We start from the raw sequence: 19,556 nt of genomic DNA, 5'->3' as shown, positions 1-19,556 counted from the left end.
AAGCTGTTTGAAATTTGTTACTCTTCACGTCTCTGTAAAATCATGAATTCAATCCAAGAGATTATATATCCCAGGGCTGCTGGGAAGGGAGGGAATACCTTTAAGTAACAAAAGGGAGAAGGGAAATATCCTGTGGACTGGGAACGGGTAGTTACTCCAGCAACAAAGGAATGCCATGACTGTGAAAAAGGGTCACCTTCAAGCCAGCGGACCACTTTTCCCAGGTGAGATCACCCCTTGCCTAGATTGCTACAGGATTTCATAGTTGTTCAGCGAGCCCATAGACAGATGCCAAAGAAAGACTCTGAGCTGTATCTGAATTTTGCTCCTTTCACTGGCTGACGATCAGATGAACTCCATCATTACTGCATTTCCCTTTTTCCCGCAACTCACCATCTGAAACCTCTGGATCATCCATTTTCACCCAGACACTTGTCCTATGCTGCTTGGAAAACCTCTGATCTGATCCACTCACTCTACTCCCTGTCCTCTCAAACCCTCTATTCCACCCTACATCAACCAAAACCTGTCATCAGCAAATTCCCTACATCTTCAAGCTCTTCCCTCAGGATTCCTTTCATCTCCTGTTCAAGTGAAACTCGACTGACCTTAGAAATCGCTCATAGGGAGGCTGCTTTTTTTTTCCTGTTGCACATGAAGTAGCCAAAGTATTCTTCCTGTTCCTCTTTGCCCATCTTGCTTCTCCTTTTTTAAAACCACATCTTCCTGAAACATCTGCTCTCACTCAACTTGTTTTGTCATCCTCCAATCTCAGCACCTTATTCATTATGGGTTTTAGCACTGTTCCCATCCTTGGTGACCTCAGCAGCCACATAGACTCACGGCTCTCACCTTCACTGTGTATCAGAATGAACTGGAATGCTTGTTGAAAATACCAGGGCTAATGTCCTATCCCCAGAGATTTGGATTTAGTTATTCTGCAATAGGAGTTATCTCTCGGTAGGAAGTGGATCTCCCACCTCAGTCCACTCCTATCTGCCCCACAGAAGGAGGCAATAGTGCACCAGTCTTCCTGCCCAGGGGTGTCCAAAGAACGGGGAGCTGATTTCCTTCCCACTGCCTGATGGAAGTAGGCAGGGCTTTGATGCCTGCCAAGCGGTGTCAGAGGCTGAGTGAGGAACTGCCTTCCCTCCTCCACTCTGCCAAGTGGTGCTCTGGTTCCCTCACCAGGACAGTGTCGGCAGAGCCCAGCAGACAGCTGCACCTCCACCCGCATCTGGCAGCAAAGAGGCAGAACAAGGCATAATGAGGGGGGCGGAGGTGCAGCCTCGTGTCAGTAGGGCCCACGCAGCCAAAAAGCTCATGTCAGATCTCCACTCCTCCCTTCCCTGGTATCAGCAGTGCCCAACAGAGAGCTGAGCTGACACCTGCATTTGGAAACTACTAAACAACATGAATGAGTTCTACTTCTCTTGGTTGTTACTATATACTTTTAAGTACAATCACTTGTTATAGTAACAACCAGGAAAATTTGCACCTTAAATGCAAGAAGACAATCAATAGACTCTGAGACCATGATGAATCAGATGTTAAAACTATGACAAAGATTTTTTAAAAAGCCATCTTAAAATGCCTCAACAGTAACTATGAATTTCTTGAAACAAATGAAAAGCTAGAAAATCTCAGGAAACAACTAAGTTATTTTTTTAAAGGACAGAATGGTATTTATAAAACTGGAAAATACAATCGCCAAAATAAAAACCTGGCTGGATAGGTTCAATAGTAGAGTGGATATGATGGAAGACATGACAGAAGAAGAAGAAAGACTGTATTAATATCAGATAAAGTGGACTTCAGAGCAAAGAAAATCACTAAAGGCAAACAGACATTACATAATGGTAAGAGGATTTATCCACCAGGAAGACATTAACAATCCTGCATGTGTACATACCAAGTAACAGAGACTCAAAATACATAATAACTGATAGAGTTGAAATCTTGATTCTGGGTATTTCACATGATATTTTGAGCCACAATGTCCTCATCTGTAAAATGGGGCTCTTAAACACCTGTTACATTGCCTGGTACATAACAAGTGCTCAGTAAATAGAGCACTGGAAATCTTAGCCTCCCATGGCCATGTGAGAAGCCTGACCAAATGGTCCAGGCCACCTGATCGGTTTTACTCAAAGGAAGTCTCTCCTCTCACCATAAAGCAGCTCAGGATTCAGGCTGCAGCTCACCAGAGAACTCAGGGCTGCCCGAGCTGAGGGCTGCATGGGGCTCCGCAAAGCTAGGTTTCAAGTTCCTGGCACAGCCAAGCAAAGAGAGTGCCCTTTGTAAGCCAAAGGAGATATGGGTGCCCAGCTGGCTGCTGGTCTTGGTGGCAAAGCCTCTGGTCATGTCAGTGTAGACTTCAAAGACTGTCACGTCTGCCAAATAGGACCAGTAGAGGAGCCTCAGTCTGCGAACAGGAAGGATGACAGACCACTAGTGCTGACCAGACTCAGGAGAGGTGCCCTACCCAGTGTCCTCTGGGAGTAAGCAGGTCTTAGTATGTGCTGGAGAATCCCAGGGAAGAGGAGGTGTGGCAGGGGGAGGGGTGTGAGGACCATGGTTTGTATTTGGCTGAGCCTCCCTGAACCTCAGCATTGGCTCTCCTCTGTGGAAGGGTCACCATCCCTCCCTCTCAGCCTGAATGAGATGATGAAAATATTCCCCTGAGCGGCATTCCCACCGTGACCTCTCACAAACGTCTAAGATAGATGAGATCAGAGTGGAGATTTCTACTTTGAAAACACCCTATGAATACAATCTTATCCGCACCTATCTTGACCTCACAATAGTATTTAACAAAGATGATGCTTGCCTCCTTTTTGAAACACTTCTCTCTCTTGCTTTCTTAATTTCCTAATTCTTTCTACTTTCTGGCTATCCATTTTCATGCATTGTCTACTCATCTCTAAATACTGGAGTTCCTGCCACCTGGACTGTAGCCTCCTTTTTGTCTTCTGCCTGGAAAACCTGCTCCAGGTTTTAATACCTGGGTGTTAAAACCCACCAAATTGATGTCATATGCTATCAAATTTTATACATTGTATCTCTATCCCTGGCTTCTCTCTTGAGATCCAAGTACTTATTCAACGTCTTGATTTAGATGTTAAAATCTTAAACCTAATAAGTCAAAGTAGAAACAACAGATTTTTCCTACTAAGCTGTTCTTCCCAGCCTTCCCCATATAAGCAAATGGCACCATGATCCACCTAGCCATTAAATCAAAAATCTAGGCATAATTTCTAATTCTTTTTCTCTTACATCCTATATCCAAACCATTAACAACTCTTTCCATGTCTAACATATACCCTTAATAGGTCAATTTTTATTTATCTCCACCCCAGTCTGAGCCACCATGGTCTCTCACATAGAATTTTACAGTAGCCTCCTAACTGGTCTGTGCATTGACACTCTGACCCACGTGTTCTCCAACAGAACTAAAAGGGTCTTTGAGAAATGAGTTCTGATCCTGTTATTACTCTGTTTAAAATAGTACCATTGGGCTTCCCTGGTGGCGCAGTGGTTGAGAGTCCGCCTGCCGAAGCAGGGGACACGGGTTCGTGCCCCGGTCTGGGAAGATCCCACATGCCGCGGAGCGGCTGGGCCCGTGAGCCATGGCTGCTGAGCATGCGCTCTGCAATGGGAGAGGCCACAACAGTGAGAGGCCCGCGTACCGCAAAAAAAAAAAAAAAAAAAAAAAGAATACATAAAATAGTACCATGGCTCCCCATTTCTCTTGGCACAAAGTTGAATGGCCTTGCCATGACCTACAAGGACATATTTAACCTGACCCTTCTTAACCCTCTATCTCAGCATGTCCTACACCTCCCCTGCTCACTATGCTTTATTCATGCTGGCTTTTGTTCCTCAAAGGAACCTGGTTTCTCCTGAAAAATTTTCCCCCAGATTGTCACATGGCCATCTCAGTTGCACCATTCATATCCCAGCTCAAATGTCACCCCTTAGAGCTTCTCTGACCTCTATCTAAGGTGACCCACTCCAGCCATCACCCTATTCCAAATCATTCTCTATTACATGACGCTGTTTTATTACCTTTCTAACACTATTATCTGCAGCTATTCATTTTATTTTTATCTACTTATTTATTATTGTCTCACTCACATAGAATGCAAGCCTCAATAAGAACAAGGACTTTGTCTGTTTTGTTAGGAATCCCTAATGCCTAAAACAGAACCTGGCACATAGTAAGGGCTCATTAAATATTTGATGGATGCATGAGTGAATGAATGAATGGATGGCATGTCTAGGAAGGCTGGACCCTGGGGCCTTACCACTGGACAAATAGTCTCTTGTCTTGGATGATGAAGCCATTCAATTTCAGAAGGATGTAATAAGAAGGCCGAGCTCTTAAGACCTCTTCCATCTGTATCGCTGGTCTATTAAGGACACACAGATTGGGTTCAACTGTCACCATGGGAAGGAAGTGGCAGTTCCTTGTATACAATTCCGGATGCACTTTACACTAGTAGAAATGAGAATCTGAAAGTCTGGAAGGATCGAGGTAGCCCACTTTTCTTTTTTGGTTGCTTGATCATTCAAAAATCCAGGGCAAATCTTGCCATGGCTGATGAATATTGCCTAAGAGACTGTTAACTCCCGTAGGGAGGTGAGTGTTTAATGGAAAGACTTTATGCAAGGTGGAATATGCCTTCTTGATGCATGATAGTACCAGTGTCACTAATGAAGGCCCTGAGACCAGGAGTCCAAGAGTAATTTGTTCAAATGAAATAAAGCCTGTTAGTCTTGCCAGTATTCTCCTGCTTCATTGCTTAACACCAACCGGATGGTGTAATCTGTCCCTTTCTTGTTTACAGGGATGTTTCTAAAGAGGCAGTCAAACATTGCCTCAGTCTGGTTAAGAATAATGAGGCCACTGCCTGGGTCTTAATTATATCACCGGCAGAAGTCCAGTGCCAGAGGAGAGTAAAGATAAAGAGGAAAGTTATCCTCTTTTTAAGGATGTTCCAAAGCATTCAGAAACATGTGTCCTTAAAATAAAGATGTTATAAGATTCAGAAACAGCCATATGAACAGGAGTCTGAAATGCTGGGGTTTTGGTGGTAGTTCCACTTTTTCTTTAGAGGGCAAAGCTACCTGGTTGGAGAGGGAATGGAGCTCTAGTTAGCTGCTCCTTAATGGATTTCAAAAGCCTTAAGGTGACTCACATGAAAGATCATTCCTAGGAATTTCTAGTCAGTCTCCAGAGGAGACACAGAGCCATACACTCATTGGCATCTAAATTCTGCGAGTCCTCTTTTCCCACAAAGGAAGTTTCTCTACTTTGCTGTGTTCAGAGCCTTTCTACACAGGAGAATTTATGTTCACCTTTATATTCTTTCCACTCTGTTACTACTTTAAAAAAACACAGAGTTCAGACATTATCACCATCATCATCAACATCATCATCAGCATCATCATTATTATTACTATTAATTTTAGATTACTACTATTAATTTTAGATTACTGCTATTAAATAACTTAGGAAAAGTTTGCATATCAGTCTTGGATCTTAGATTTTGAACGAAGGGGGGATGGTTTGGGAAAACAACGTCTACGTGGAAATTTATTCTATAATGGCCTAGAAATGTAAGCTGAAAAGATTTTTAGAGTTTATTTAGTGCAGCTCCCTTATTTTTAATATGAAGATATGGAAACACCTTTACCTTTTTGAAGGTAAAGCAACTTGACCAAGGTCATGTAGTGTATCCAGTGCAATGTTTTTTGGATGTAAAGAACTGAAAACCTGACTTATCATAAACTGACCTAAACAATGATCCAATTTATCTTACTAAAATGAAGGACATGTATAGGGTGGGAGTATTAGTTTTCTAGGGCTGCTGTAGCAAAATACCACGGACTGGGTGGCTTAAATAACATATGCTTATCTTCTCATAGTTCTAGAGGCTTCAAGGTGCCAGCAGGGGTGGTTTCTCCTGAGGCTTCTCTCTTTGGTTTATAAGTGGCCACCTTTTCTGTGTATATGCATCATTGGTATCTTTTCCTCTTCTTTTAATGGCACCAGTCCTATTGGATTGAGGCCCACCCATAGGCCCTGATTTAACTTCAGTTATCTCTTTGAAGACTCTATCTCCAAATATAATCACATTGGTAGTTAGAGTTTCAACTTATGAACTTTGGGGACACAATTCAGTCCCTAACAGTGAATGCAGTTGGGCTTGGTGTTTTCTGTTTGGGGGTGGTTATTAATTATTTATTCCATTTATTTAAGAGATACAGGCCTATTCAGATTGTCTATTTCTTCTTGTGTGAGTCTGGGGAAAATGTATCTTTTAAGAAATTGGTCCATTTAATCTAGGTTATCAAATTTGTGGGCATAGTGTTGTTCATAGTACTCCTTTATTATACTTTTTACAACAATAGGATCTGTAGTGATGTCCTCTCTTTTGTTTCTAATATTTGTAATTTTTGAACTTCTTGAAGTTCTTTTATTCTTAGCCTGGCTAGAGGCTTATCCATTTTATTGATCTTTTCAAAGAAGCAGCTTTTGGTGTCATCGATTTTCTCTATTGAGATCCTCCTTTCAATTTTATTGATTTCTGCTCTAACACTTATTATTTCTTTTCTTCTGCTTACTTTGACTAATTTGCTTTTCTCCTTCTAGTTTCCTAAAGTAGAAACTTAGATTATTGATTTTAGATCTTTCTTCTTTATATATATCAGTATATATATTATATATATATAATCAGTATATATATATATAGAAATCAGTATATATATACATATATATATATATATATATATATATATATAGAATCAGTATATAAATAAGTGTATCTATATGTGTGTGCTTTTATTTCCTGACTTTCTACTTTGTTCAGTTGATCTATTTGTCTACTTGATGGCCATACTATACCATTTTAATAACTGTAGGCTTATAATGTCTTGAAATTATGTAGTGCTAACTCTTCAACTTTGTCCTTCTTTTTCATTTGTTTTTTTTTTTGCTATTCTAGGTTTTTTGAATTTTCATATGAATTTTCGAATCAGATTTTCAATTTCTACAAAAAAAGTCTGTTGGAATTTTGATTGGGATTTCATTGAATCTATAGATCAATTTGGGAAGAATTGATAATAATGTTGCAACTTCTAATCCATGAACATGGTAGATCTCTCCATTTATTTGCATATTCTTTAATTTTGGCTCAGCAATGCTTTGTAGTCTTCAGCATATAGGTCTTTCACATCCTTTACCCCTAAGTATTTTGTGGTTTTTGATGTTATTGTAAATAGCTCAAGCCCCTCTCCTGTAAGTCAACCCATTGCATGGGCAAATGTTATCTAGCTCTTTTTGAGTCACTCTGTGGTGGGGCTCGGAGAATTGTCTAAAAAATTGCTGATACTCTTGCTACTGCTATTGCTCTGAATAATAAATAAACTGTCCTTCCTCTCTTACCCAAAAGTCTTGTGTCTTCTACCAGCATTAATGAAATTTTGGCAGGCTTCTTGTTACCTTGCAAATAAGATAAAATCTCATACCCTTAAATTTTTGATAGATACTCTAACCAATACCCTGTGAGTTGTGAGATTTTGCTAGTCTGGCTGGTGGGAATAGTCACTATTCTCAGTCCCACATGTGCATAAGTAGCTGTTGACTCTAATTCTTTTGGGTGGTTCTTGGGTAGTTTCTCACATGTATATGTTGATCAGTACTGACCTAAATCCCTGAGGGAGCCTCTTCACAGATCTCCTGAGTTGCCTCTCTTCTCTCTGGTACTCTATCCTGCTAACTTTAGTTGCCTTGGTCTTCCCTGACTCTCAGCTGTATCTTTCCAACTTGAAAAGTCTTCCAGGCTCAGCTTCGATCCCCTCTCTCTGTGCCCAGGTCTGGAAACTTTCTCCAAGCAGTATGCTGAGGAGATCATGGGATCACCTAGTTTGTTTCCCATCTTTCATTGGTCATTATCCTTCATTATCTAATGTCTGGTTCTTGAAAACTGTTGCTCTGTTTATTTTGTCTATTTTTTGTTTCATGTGGGAGGATAAATTTGCTCCCTGTTACTCCACCTTGACCAGATGTGAAAGTCATATGAATTCTTTATGTAGTCATCTCAAAATCGATTTTCTGTCTTATTCACATTCTATTTACCTTTATATTTTGGTCATTTTCTTAGATACACAGTTTTTGGTTTTTATATAATTAGATCTATCGTTCTCTTTTTCAGAATTACTTCCATCGATTTTAAACTTGGAAAGTTGTTTCTACAATCCAATAAATCAGACTTGCACTTCTTTTTTTTCCCTTATATTTATTTCATATTTAATTCTGGAATTAATTTTAGGGTAAGATGTGAGCCTCTAATTTCTTTTCTCACTAAACAGTTAATTTTACTAAAATAAGTTTTGCAGAATTTTTCTCTTCTCTCTTTTCCTCGTGATAGTTCCTGCATAATATTTTAAGTTTCTACACATTCTAGAATTTGTTTCATTATCACTTATTTTTTCTTTTGATCTGTACATTTTAATTATTGTAGCTTTATGTATGGTATAGTCTAATATCTAAACAGGCAAGCTTTGTCTCAAGACTCCTCTTTTTAAGAAAAATATTATTATCATTTACTTATTTTGAAGCTTAGAATTATTTTATCAAGACTTTGCTCTTTTCCTTTCTTCTCCCCAAACTTTCCAATGGGACTTTTGTTGGAATAAATAAATAGCTTTAGAAAATTTGATCTGTCTTTCAAGAATATAGTACATCATTTCTTTTTTTTTTCTTTTTTTAAGTTTTCCTTTACATCTCTTGTTAAAGTGACAAATCAATTAAATAGTTATGATTTCTTTTCCTGTGAGTCCACATTTGATGACAATCACTTCTTTTGGGGAATGTGTCCCACTAGTGTTTAGAGACCTAGCATTGCTCTTCTCGTAACTCTCTATCCTGATCCCTCTTTCCTGTGCCTTCCCACATAGCAACACTGATGGTATTCCCTATGATCCTGAGATATCTTCTTTCTCTTTACACCCTCCTTTTATAGATTCCTTTCTCTGTAGAGAACCCAAGAATTATAACTTAACCCAGAATATCTTTCCAGAGCATGCAGACCTTGCAGTCCCAGTGCCCCCTGCTCTGGATACACTGTGCAATTCCCTCTCCTTCTCATCTGTTCCATGTCCAGTAGTTCAAAGCTCTTCAATGCACTCACATCAGCCAAGCTGCAACAAATCATCCAGAAGAAATTATTTTATCTGTTATCGTCCTATAAATATTTGCATTTTAACAAGGAACTCTACTCTGAGTACCCTCACTCTTCTAAAAATGACTAAACCTTAACGGAACGGTTTAATGGTGCTGCAGGCTGGTAGGGACAGTATTTGGGTACTGATAATATTTCCATCACAACACTGATCTTTGTATCAGTTAAGGCCAATCAGGAGATGGAAACCACTTAGTAATCTGATTCGGAAAGCTTAATATACAGAATTGTTAACTTTAACAGAGGATTGGAATAACAAGGGATTGGCTAGTAAGACGTGAAGAGAACTCTAAAGAAGATAGTAATAGCAGATAAAAGGAGCAGAGAGATAACAGCACCCAAAGAAGAAGTGTGCCCCCTCCCTCTTTAGAAATTTTGGGTTTTAAAGAAAAACAAGAAATGCTCTTCCAGGAAAATGCTAAGCTTAGGGAAATACTTTACGCCTGGCCGATGGAACACGATGTAAGAGTTTGCTACATTATCCGTTTGACTCATTAACTTTGTGAATGGTTGTATTCATTCATTCATTCATTCATTTCTTCCAAAAATATGTTTTGCTTCCTATTCCTCCGTTGCTGGCCTCGGGGGTAGGGTAGTGAATGATATATGGTCCTTATTATCCAGGAGCCGACAAGTTAGGGAAAGGAAATAGGGGCAGCTTGTGGGAGCAGCCTCGAGGGAAAGCGGGGCTGGGAAAGCTGGTGTCAAAGGCTGACCTCAAGGAGAAGCTGGCCCCGGGAGGGAAGCAGGAGTAGCTCGCGGAGTGCAAAGCTGCTGTTTTCTCGGTCTACACCGCGCGGTTGGGGGCCTTGAGGGGGCGGGGCGGAGCTACGTGGGAGGGAGGGTTGGGGGCTGGAACCCTTCACACCTGCTACCCAAGGGAAGAAAGCGAGATTCTATTATATTCTATTGGGGTCAGAGTGGGGCGGCGGACCAGGACAAGGGCGAGCTGGCAGAGGAGTCGGCTGAGAACGTATATTCACTGATTTTTATTATTATTATTATTGTTTTTTACTGGAGCAGATAGCACGTAAAGACAACCAATCAGTCCTCTTTCCAATCCATACTGTGAGCCTCCAGCCCGAGAACTCCCGGCTAAATGGCACCGGCCCGGAACCTTGTGTTACCGGAACTAGATGCCGAAGTCTCTTGTGTTACCGCCGGACGCAACGCTCACGGGACGCTTCCGGTTAGGAATCATGGCGGCGGCCGTTCGAGAGTCATGTGCGAGTGCGGGGAAAAAGCTGAAAAATTCACTAAAGAAGAAGGGGAAGATGAAAATGGTATCCCTGGCTGCAGCATCGGAGCTGGAAGAGAAGGACAAAGATGCTGCCGATAATGAAGGTAACGTACTAGGGCTGAGTTTGGCTGCTCAGAGGAAAGGCCGGCATGAGTTTGCGGGAAGCAGGGGATGCGAACGCATTTGCCGCTAGCCGCCCGAATTTCGTCTCCTCAGGACGGCGAAGGCGCGACTTCGGCTGCTTGAGAAGGCTTGGGAAAGTGGTGTTCAGGGAAGGGTCCCTGTTGCGTGTTAAAGCTTCCAGGTTCTTTTATTAGACATTTTTATTGTCTCTAATTAAAACAGATGAAACTGCTGCTTCTTATAGCAGCAAAAAGAAGCTTACAGTAGCGAGGGACGAAAGGAAGGGGGATATTTGAAATTACAAGAATGAGTTCGTTCTCATATGGAGCAAGGAGCAAAAGGCCGAAAGAGGAAGAAGGATGGTATACTTGAATTTTCTTGTGCGGTAGGTGCGTGCATCTGTTGGGGAGTTAGAGATGAGATAGTAAATGAAAGAAGAGTAGGTGGTTAAAGTAGAATAAATAAAAGTAGCAGTTGATAACTCTCTCTCTCAGAGACGTTTGCTATTGAAAGGAAGGAAATATATTTTAAGGCTTTCAACCATGATGTGTCCATGCTCCTACTCTTTACCATCTTTCTTGGCACTAGCTTTTTAGGTTAAAGGGGTCGCAGACGACCCCTGACTTACTACTGCCCAGTGATCGCTCCTTTGTACTACCTAGAGCTTTGTAACAGCCAGACCTATTCTTTTTTAATGTACCTCAGATCATGTCAGTTATCTGCTCAAGATGATCCAGTGGCTACCCATCTCAGAATAACATCCAAAGTCCTTAGCCTGTGTATGATCTAGCTCAGGCATCTCTCTCATCATCTGCCACTCTGCTCTGCCCCTCACTAGCCACATTGATATCCCGTGGTTTGTTTTACATGTTAAACATAACTCTCACACCATGGGTTCTGCACTTGCTGGTTTCACTGCCTAGAATACTTTTCAGATGCTTGCATGGCTGTCTCTCGCTCACTCCTTCAGTCTCTGATTCAATGCCTTGTCTGCGAGACTTGTCCCTGACCGCCCTATCTAATGTACACCACTACTCCCTGCCTTCACTTTTTGACTTATTACCCTGCTTTATTTTTCTCAGCATTTTTCAAACCCTCTGACATATTGTATATTTGCTGTGTGTCTCTCCCAGCTGGAATGTAAGTTCCATAAGAGGAGAGACTCCTCTGTACCCAGTGCCTAAGATAGTGCCTGCTGTGTTGTTGATCCTTCGCAGATATTTAAGTAAATGAGTGAATAAACCTCGACTTCCAGGACTAAGAAGAAGAAACTGTTATATACTACTGCAGTCCCTCGGTAATTAGAATCCTTGTCTCCTGCCAAAGGAGTTAAGGAAAACAGACTATTCGTTGGGCAGGGATTGGAACACCTCCCAATATTTTTTGAACTCAATAGACTAGTTCCTGTGGGGTTGTCAGAGAAAGAAATACTACTACATTTGGAGCAGAATATCAGTATTGCTTACAGATTTAGGTGGAAAGTAGATTTCTCTATTCAAGTACTGGGTAATTTCAAGTTAGAGCTGTCCTGACTTCTCAGTTCATTATTGTAAATATGATTAGGTTCTAGGGTTCTCTTGCTATTATAGTTCAATTACATTTAGGGTTAAGAAGGCTTTTGGCTAATATAGAGACCTTATTATTCAATTCAGTTCAATGAACAATTGTGTTCTTCTGTATTCTGGTCACCCTCTGGGTGTTGAGGATACAAAGGATGAGTAAATTCCTGCCCTAGAATTACAGTCTTAGGGAAGATAGATATTAAACACAGGACTGTAATACAGTGTATTGAGTATTATTAAGAGCTCATTATAAAGGTTATAGTTACCATGATCCTGGCCCAGTTAAAAATGGTAAGGATGGAGACAGAGAAATCCATATCCTATAGAACCCAGCCTAGGCATTGCTTCCTTCTATCTTATACATATTACTCATAATATACTGTATTATTATTTTATTTTAACGTGTCTCTTTCCTTTTGGATGTAAGTTCAAGTGCTGGAACGAGGTCTTACGTATCTTTATTTTCATAGGGCCTTCCTTACACATTTTGGTACTAAGTACGTTTTCTTGCTGAATAAATATTGATAAGTAAGGTGTCATTTCATCGAAGCCTTAGTTTTCTAAGTCTGGGGGTGGAGAGGACAGTTTTCTCAGACATAGGACACATGTCTCAGACACGTACAGTGGCATGCAGCTTCTTAAAACGCATGGCTGGTTAGGTTGAGGTGAATTGTTGGCTATGGCTCTAGCTCTTCAGAGGAGTCACTGAGACTAGGAACACAGGATAAAGCCAGATTGTAAAGGGCCTTGTTTGCCATATGAAGGAAATAGGATTCTCTATTTGTAGGCAGTATGGAGCGCTTGAGACCTTTTAAGCAAGAGGGTGACACATCTTTATAAACATCACTGCTAACTGTATGGTGACTGCCATAGAGAGCCAGAACAATCAGGCAATTGCAAAACTCTTTTAGGGATTGCACTAGGAAAGTACAGGGAAGACAGAGAGAAGGTCCCCACTGGAAATGTGTTTCAGAAGGAAAGCATTCAATTTTCCAGATAACCAACTTCCAAATAAAGTTGTAGTACCATAAATTTTGGGAGTACTATACTGTTAGAGGAAATAGGTAATAATAACAACAATATTAGCTTAGGTACTGTTCTAAGCTCCCTACGTATCACTTTAATTCTGACAACAGCCCTGTGAGACAGGGTTATTATTATTCTCATTTTACTTATAAGAAACTGAGACACAGAGAGGTTTTATCTTGCTCCCCCAATGCACAAGCTGATTAACAAGTTGGTAAATGACACAACCATTATTGAAATTTGCTCTAGAGCCTTTACTCTGACCCCTGACTCCGCTGATACGGTTGAGGAACCAGGAGGATAGAGATGATCAGAAAAAAAAAAAAAAAGCTTTTTGGAAAGTAAAAGAGCAGGGGCATAGGATCTTAAGAAAGATTGGGTATGAGGAAACCTAGGTGTTGAGACAGATTTTTCTTCCACTCAAGAAGGTTCCGTCCCTAAGGGGTGTTCTGTGGTCAGATTTCTGTAGCATTCCTTCCGCTGTTTATAACTGTGTAGTCTTCGTTCCCTCCTCACTTCTTCCAACCTTCCTTCTTTTCTCCTAATATCCATGTATTATCTCTAGAAATGAATGATCACTTTTACTCAGTTGTATAAGAGGCCCCTGTGTTTGTACTGCTTATTTACTGTGAGCTGCCTCAGTTTCCTCATCCCTAAAATGGAGGTGATAAGTGTCTCCTCAGGATTGTTGCAAAGATTCAATGAGCTCATATATGTAAAGCATTTAATGTTTGGCACAGGCACCTACTCATAAATATTTGGATTAATGATCATGACATTTTTTCTGAACTAACAAAACTGCTAGTCCCATCTCTTGACCACCCAATAAGCCTTCCAGCCCTTGGTAACTGTGGTGTTTATAAGCTGGAGCTTTCTGCAGAAAAAAGGTTAGAATTTCCTCTGGTAACCCTGCAAGGTAGCTGCTGGCGTTTCTGTTTTACAGATGCGGAGACAGAGGCTTGGAGATACTGTTTCCATTATGCCTCCCAGTGGAAAACTGTTCAGTCCATAGTTGCAGGATGTTGTCTCTTAATTCTGCCCTTCTCACTCCATAACCTAATCATTTAGTCATGTATCTGTGGTACAATTCAGGATTAATAATAGTGAATTTGACAACTATGGGTTGTCTATGCTTAGTTGTTCCATAGATACCTCACACTTAATATTTGCAAGGCTGAATTCATAATTTCATTTTCCCAAATACAGAAGCCGGTGAATGAGCAGGAGGGACTGTATCATTGTGAACTGGTGACAGTCTGCATACCCAGCCTCCACGATCTGACGGCTGCTTACTCCTCTTGGCTCACACCTTGTCGCCCCCCCAGCTCGCTGGTGTCACAGTTTCTGAACTCCTCGTTCTGTGAACACATTTGCTCTCCTCCCTCCTAGCCACGCTTATGCTGTTCTACCAGCTGCTGTTTTTTCTTCACTTTCTCGTAAGCAGCTTCTCTGTCCTTTAGATTTCTACTTAGTTGTCTCCCTCTGCTGTTTCTTTCAGGATTTAGAATGTGTCTCTTCAATAGGCAGAAATAATAAAGGGCCTTTTATTTAATAAATTCAGTAATGTAGGTCCTTTGGATGGGACGTTTTCCTTTGGTTTAACTCAGAATTTGCTATTTAATATAAGAAATTGATTTTTTTCCTCTTGTGAAATCAGATATTTCTGGAAAAAGTGACCCATGGAAACAGCTTTTCTAGTTCAGATATTTGTGTACATGTGGCCTTGGCAGAACTATTAAGTTATCAAAAATTTATAGAGAATGGATTCTGAGAGATTATAGAGGCAGACGATTGAAGCTGACTTCAGATGCATGAGGAATCAGCAAATTATAGGCTTGTTATTAAAGTGTACCAGCTCATTTTATCAGGAAATTGGATTAGAGACTTATCTTTGAATTTTAATTGGTTCATAAAAATTGATAGGGATGTGCCTTTTATCAACATTTGAAAGCAACTTCCTTTAGCAAGATGCTACTTAAATTCCATAGAAAACACACAGGTATAGCCCATGTGTTGTTTTAACTTTATTTTTTATCATCTGGCTTTAATTTCTTTTGACACATTGTATAAGAAAGGTAGAAAATTGTGCTTTTATGAGTGTAAACCTCTTAAGTATTATTTGTCAGACTTTGCAGAAGTTTCCTAGTTCTGTGGGGAGAGACCTTGAAAGCTTTGGTTACAGCTGTGTCTCGGAACTTGGCATAAATCCTGAAACATGGTGTAGTACTCAATATCCATTTATTATAAATTGGAAACCTCTCTTAATGGGATTTTTACACTCTTTTCTCATGTACCAGGTATTTTTAACTGAAGTTAAAAATTAGCAGAAGTTGTATGTAATATAAACTTGAATGGTAGCAAAATGATTCCGGCTGAAGTTTTGGTAAATTGTAATACTCTTCAGTAGGGTTTGAAATCTGGTCATAGTAAAATTGCGGATGATCACGAATCAGAGGTATGTGAAAGGTAAAATGCTATAGTCAACGTTAGAGTAACACAAAATGTCAAGCATTATAAAGGAGAGGATGCCACCCCTAAGTGAGTTAACCTGGAACTTCTCGGATTTATTGAATTGATACCTTGTTGGAGATTTAGATACAATGTATACTTGGCTCTTAAGTTTGTAGTCTAAATAAAAAACACAGGCACACCCAGCCTTCCCAGTCAGTAAATCAACTCAGGTGAAGAAAATGAGAACACTGGTGTTGATATCAAGTATTATAAAGAGGAGTATGATAACCTCTACCTCTTGAGTTATCATTGACCTACTCAGATTTATGGAATTTATGCACTGTTGGAGGTTTAGACACAATACCTACTTGCTTCTTAAACTAATAGTCTTTATTAAAAAAAAAAAAAAAGCTCTGTAGTCAGTGAATCAACCCAAGTGAAAAAAGCCTTGGTCCAGTGCCATGAAGTGATTGACCCCTCCCTCATAGAATGTGTCCATATGCCTATAAACTAGTAGGGAGGAATGGTAATTTCATTTTTTTCTGAATTATCTGGTTACATACTTGAAAAATGGCCATATACTTCTAACACAAGACTTGATAACAATCGGTTTAGAAGGTCCTAGGAGCTATCCCTTCATTTTTGATAAACTACAAAACAGTATTCAAGATGTAATAACCTAGCAGATAAATGGGCTTTTCATCAAACTGTAACTTATAGCCTCCTTCATCGTTTAAGTTACTTAAATAGCAAAGGAACATGCCTAAGAAATGAAGTATATCATAGTCCTACTTGAGTGGTTTAGCAATTTATAGGACAGATTCAGGAAACAGACTACTTCCAGGCTCTGTCTGCTCTGGCTTGCCCAGATAGCACACAGTAATCACATCCGATAGTTTGTCCTGTGGTACAACTTTCATTTTATTTTTGGTTATTTTTATGGAAACCTGGGGTAACTTCATTTTTTTTTTTTAGAGGTAAATGCTTTTTTAAAAAGTTTTCAAGTATCAATTTTGAATAGTCTAAGTTAAGTACTAATGGGCAGGAAAGATCACATGACATGATCGGAACAGATGATTTATACCTGGAGTGGGGAGCAGTAGTTTTGTAGAGCTCTGCATAGCTAGGGGCGAAATGAGAATGAGCGCGAGCAATGGCTGTTCTGTTAACTGTGGCCTAGAGAGAAATTCCTTTTTAATTCAAGCTTTATTGAGCTATTTCGTGAATACTTTCTGCATTAGTTCAGTATACATTAGTCTGAGCTGAATCTTTGATTCAAAGCTTTAGTAGTGCCTTAGAAATCAACAGCCCTATCATCCTACCTTATTAACTTTGTGACTTTGGACATTTTTTTTTAACTTTTCTAAGCTTGAGAACCGTTCCCTTTGTAAATAGAATAATAATAGCAACTCAAAGAGTATTGTGAGGATTAAATGATAACGCATAAAAGGTGTTTTAAATAGCACCTAGCCCTAAACACATGTTTTAGAGTGCTCGGAAAGCTGTAGGATGGAGACATCGACCACTTCTGAAATAGAGTCAAAGGTGGCTTCTCACCATGAATGCCTGGTGCATGGGTTACAGACGATAGCCAAGACTGTGGGTAGAATTATAGTGGAAGGAAAATTTATTCCCCCTTCCCCACTGTTTTTTGGCATCCTTTTTAAAGCTTTTGGGATTCCCCCCTGCTCTGGCTCCCAGGTTCTTAGTATCTTTGTCTGTCTTCTGGTTACTGTCATCTCTTTAGTGCCTACTATGTGCCAGGGCTGTGCTAAGTGCTTTTCCTGTGTTATTTAGTCATCATAACAACCCAGTGAGGTAGGTACTGTTTTTATTCCCATTTTACAGAGACACAAGGATTAGGTAACCTGCCCAAGAGTACACTGGTAGGAAGTAATGGAAACAGGACATAGCGCCAAGTCTGCCTAATGTTATAATCTGAGCTCTTAACCCCTGTGCTGTAACTGATCATCTAAAGGTTCCCATTCAGCACCTCACATGTCCTGTGGATTCCAGCCACCCGAGTTATTTCCTCTTTGTTCCTCTCTTCTCCACAGCCACATTGTCTGTGTCCTGTGTGTAGTGTGTAATTGACATGTAAACATTTACTATGGGCTAGGCACTCTTTAAGAGCTTTGTATATATTAACTCATTTAATTATCACAAAACCCGATGAAGTAGATACTATTTTATTGCCATTTGTACAGACAAGGAAATTAAAGTTGAGAACATAAAAACCTTCAGAAAAGTCACATAGATGTGTGTCTGGAGTTAAGATTGAATCAGGCACCCTGAGTTCTGTGTCTTTACTCTTTAGCCACTGCTAGCTGATGTCAATCAAATTTTTATGAGAGTTCTGTTTGATTTAGAGTAAATTCTAAAGGTGTGAGGTAACATCAAGGTTAACCAATAGCCTTAATGCTCCCAGATGATATTTGTATTTTAAAAGAACAACCTTCTTAATCGAATAGAGAAACTTTTTTAAAAGTAAGGACTTGAGGTAGGTGGTAAGAGAAAAAAGCACTCGCAGTTTGGCCACTTACTGGAAGTACACACCTACAGTGCAGAACTTGGGGCTTGATGTATATTTTATTTCTTGGATGATAAATCAGACCAGCTTATTTATGTAAACCAACCAGCTTTTCATACCCAATTCTTACCGTCCAATCCCCAAATCTCCAGTTTCAGCCAGTGTGAACTTCTTGTTATTTTATAAATATCTTACCTTCTTCAACATTCCCATGCTTTTGGACATGCTGGTTTCTTCTGCCTGGAATGTCAATAATAATGATGATTACAATAAGAGTTTTAATTTTAATACAGAACATTGACTCAAATCTAGGATGTTTTTGGTTCTAGATTCAGTGATCTTGCCCCCTGCCTCTTTCAGTTGGCCTCATTGTAGAAACTTATTTCTTTGGCCTTTTTCCTTCTCTTGTCATTCAAACTCTTGCTTTACTTTTAAGAAACAACTTGAAATCATCTTTGTAAAAGATACCCCTAAACAATCACCCTTTTCTTCGTTGTTTTTCTTTTAGAAGAACACTTACAAATTTTACAGATTGTAAAACCAACTTTTACAATTGGTTTTAACTGATTTAGATATCCTACTAAACATTTGGCTTCTTCAAGGGGAATTTGATTTTTCATTTTCCCCTTCCTTCGTCTTCATTCACGATTACTTGGTAAATATTGAAGGACTGCGAGTCTTCTTTAAAAACTTTATCCCAGTTCCAAAGGCTAAGGTAAATAGCTCACTTTTCTGCCAGCAGCTAACCATATATCTGGGATCAGGGACAGATGGCAAGTTTGAAAGGCTGGTGGAAGTTTGGGGAAAAGGCAGCAAGAGATGGAGAAATGCCTGTGTCTACCTCATTATCTCAGAGGTCTAACCCTGCCCTGTCCAATATGATAGCCACTAATCACTTTAAATTTAAAGTAATTAAATTAAGTTAAAAATTCAGTGACTCAGCTGTACTAGCCACATTTGAAGTACTCAGTAGGCTCTTGTGGCTGGTGGCTAGTGGGCAGCTCTGATAATAGAACATTTCCTTGAATGCAGAAAGTTCTGTTGGAACCTTGAGTTATTACTTCCAATAAGCATTCTTTGTAGCCCTTCCTTAATTTCAAGATTTTTAAAATAGAATGCAGAATTAGAGTTAATGTTTAAAATAACACACAGGACTTCAAAGGAATTTTTTGCTTATCTACATCCACTTAACTTCTTTTAAGTATCAGTTCATGGTCAATTCAAAAAATCTCGTCCTCGTAGGCTATAGTAAATTTTTAAGGACCAGTTCTATTTTCTGATTTGCATAGTGATTATCTTTGGTATCCTAGAAGTAAATCCTGTTTTTTAGTATGCTGGAAGATCTCATTAAATCGGCATTTTAAATTTATATAAAA

At 39.7% G+C, this 19,556-nt stretch overlaps 1 protein-coding gene across 1 annotated transcript in view; it reads left to right on the top strand.

Moving 5' to 3' along the window:
- Positions 1 to 10,347: 10,347 nt before the first annotated feature.
- The window catches only part of RRP15 (ribosomal RNA processing 15 homolog), a gene marked incomplete at its 5' end in the record, with an annotated part of 45,300 nt that continues 36,091 nt past the window's right edge, over positions 10,348 to 19,556 (top strand). Inside the window, 2 exon segments of the mRNA XM_082613797.1 lie at positions 10,348 to 10,407; positions 10,409 to 10,592. Of these exon segments, the coding sequence (XP_082469923.1) occupies positions 10,348 to 10,407; positions 10,409 to 10,592 (244 nt within the window).

The sequence above is a fragment of the Mesoplodon mirus genome, assembly GCF_964341445.2.
Source record: "Mesoplodon mirus genome assembly, chromosome: 3".
Classification (NCBI taxonomy): Eukaryota; Metazoa; Chordata; class Mammalia; order Artiodactyla; family Ziphiidae; genus Mesoplodon; species Mesoplodon mirus.
The sequence above is the reverse complement of the archived record's forward strand: the minus strand, read 5'-3'. Positions and strand labels throughout refer to the sequence as shown.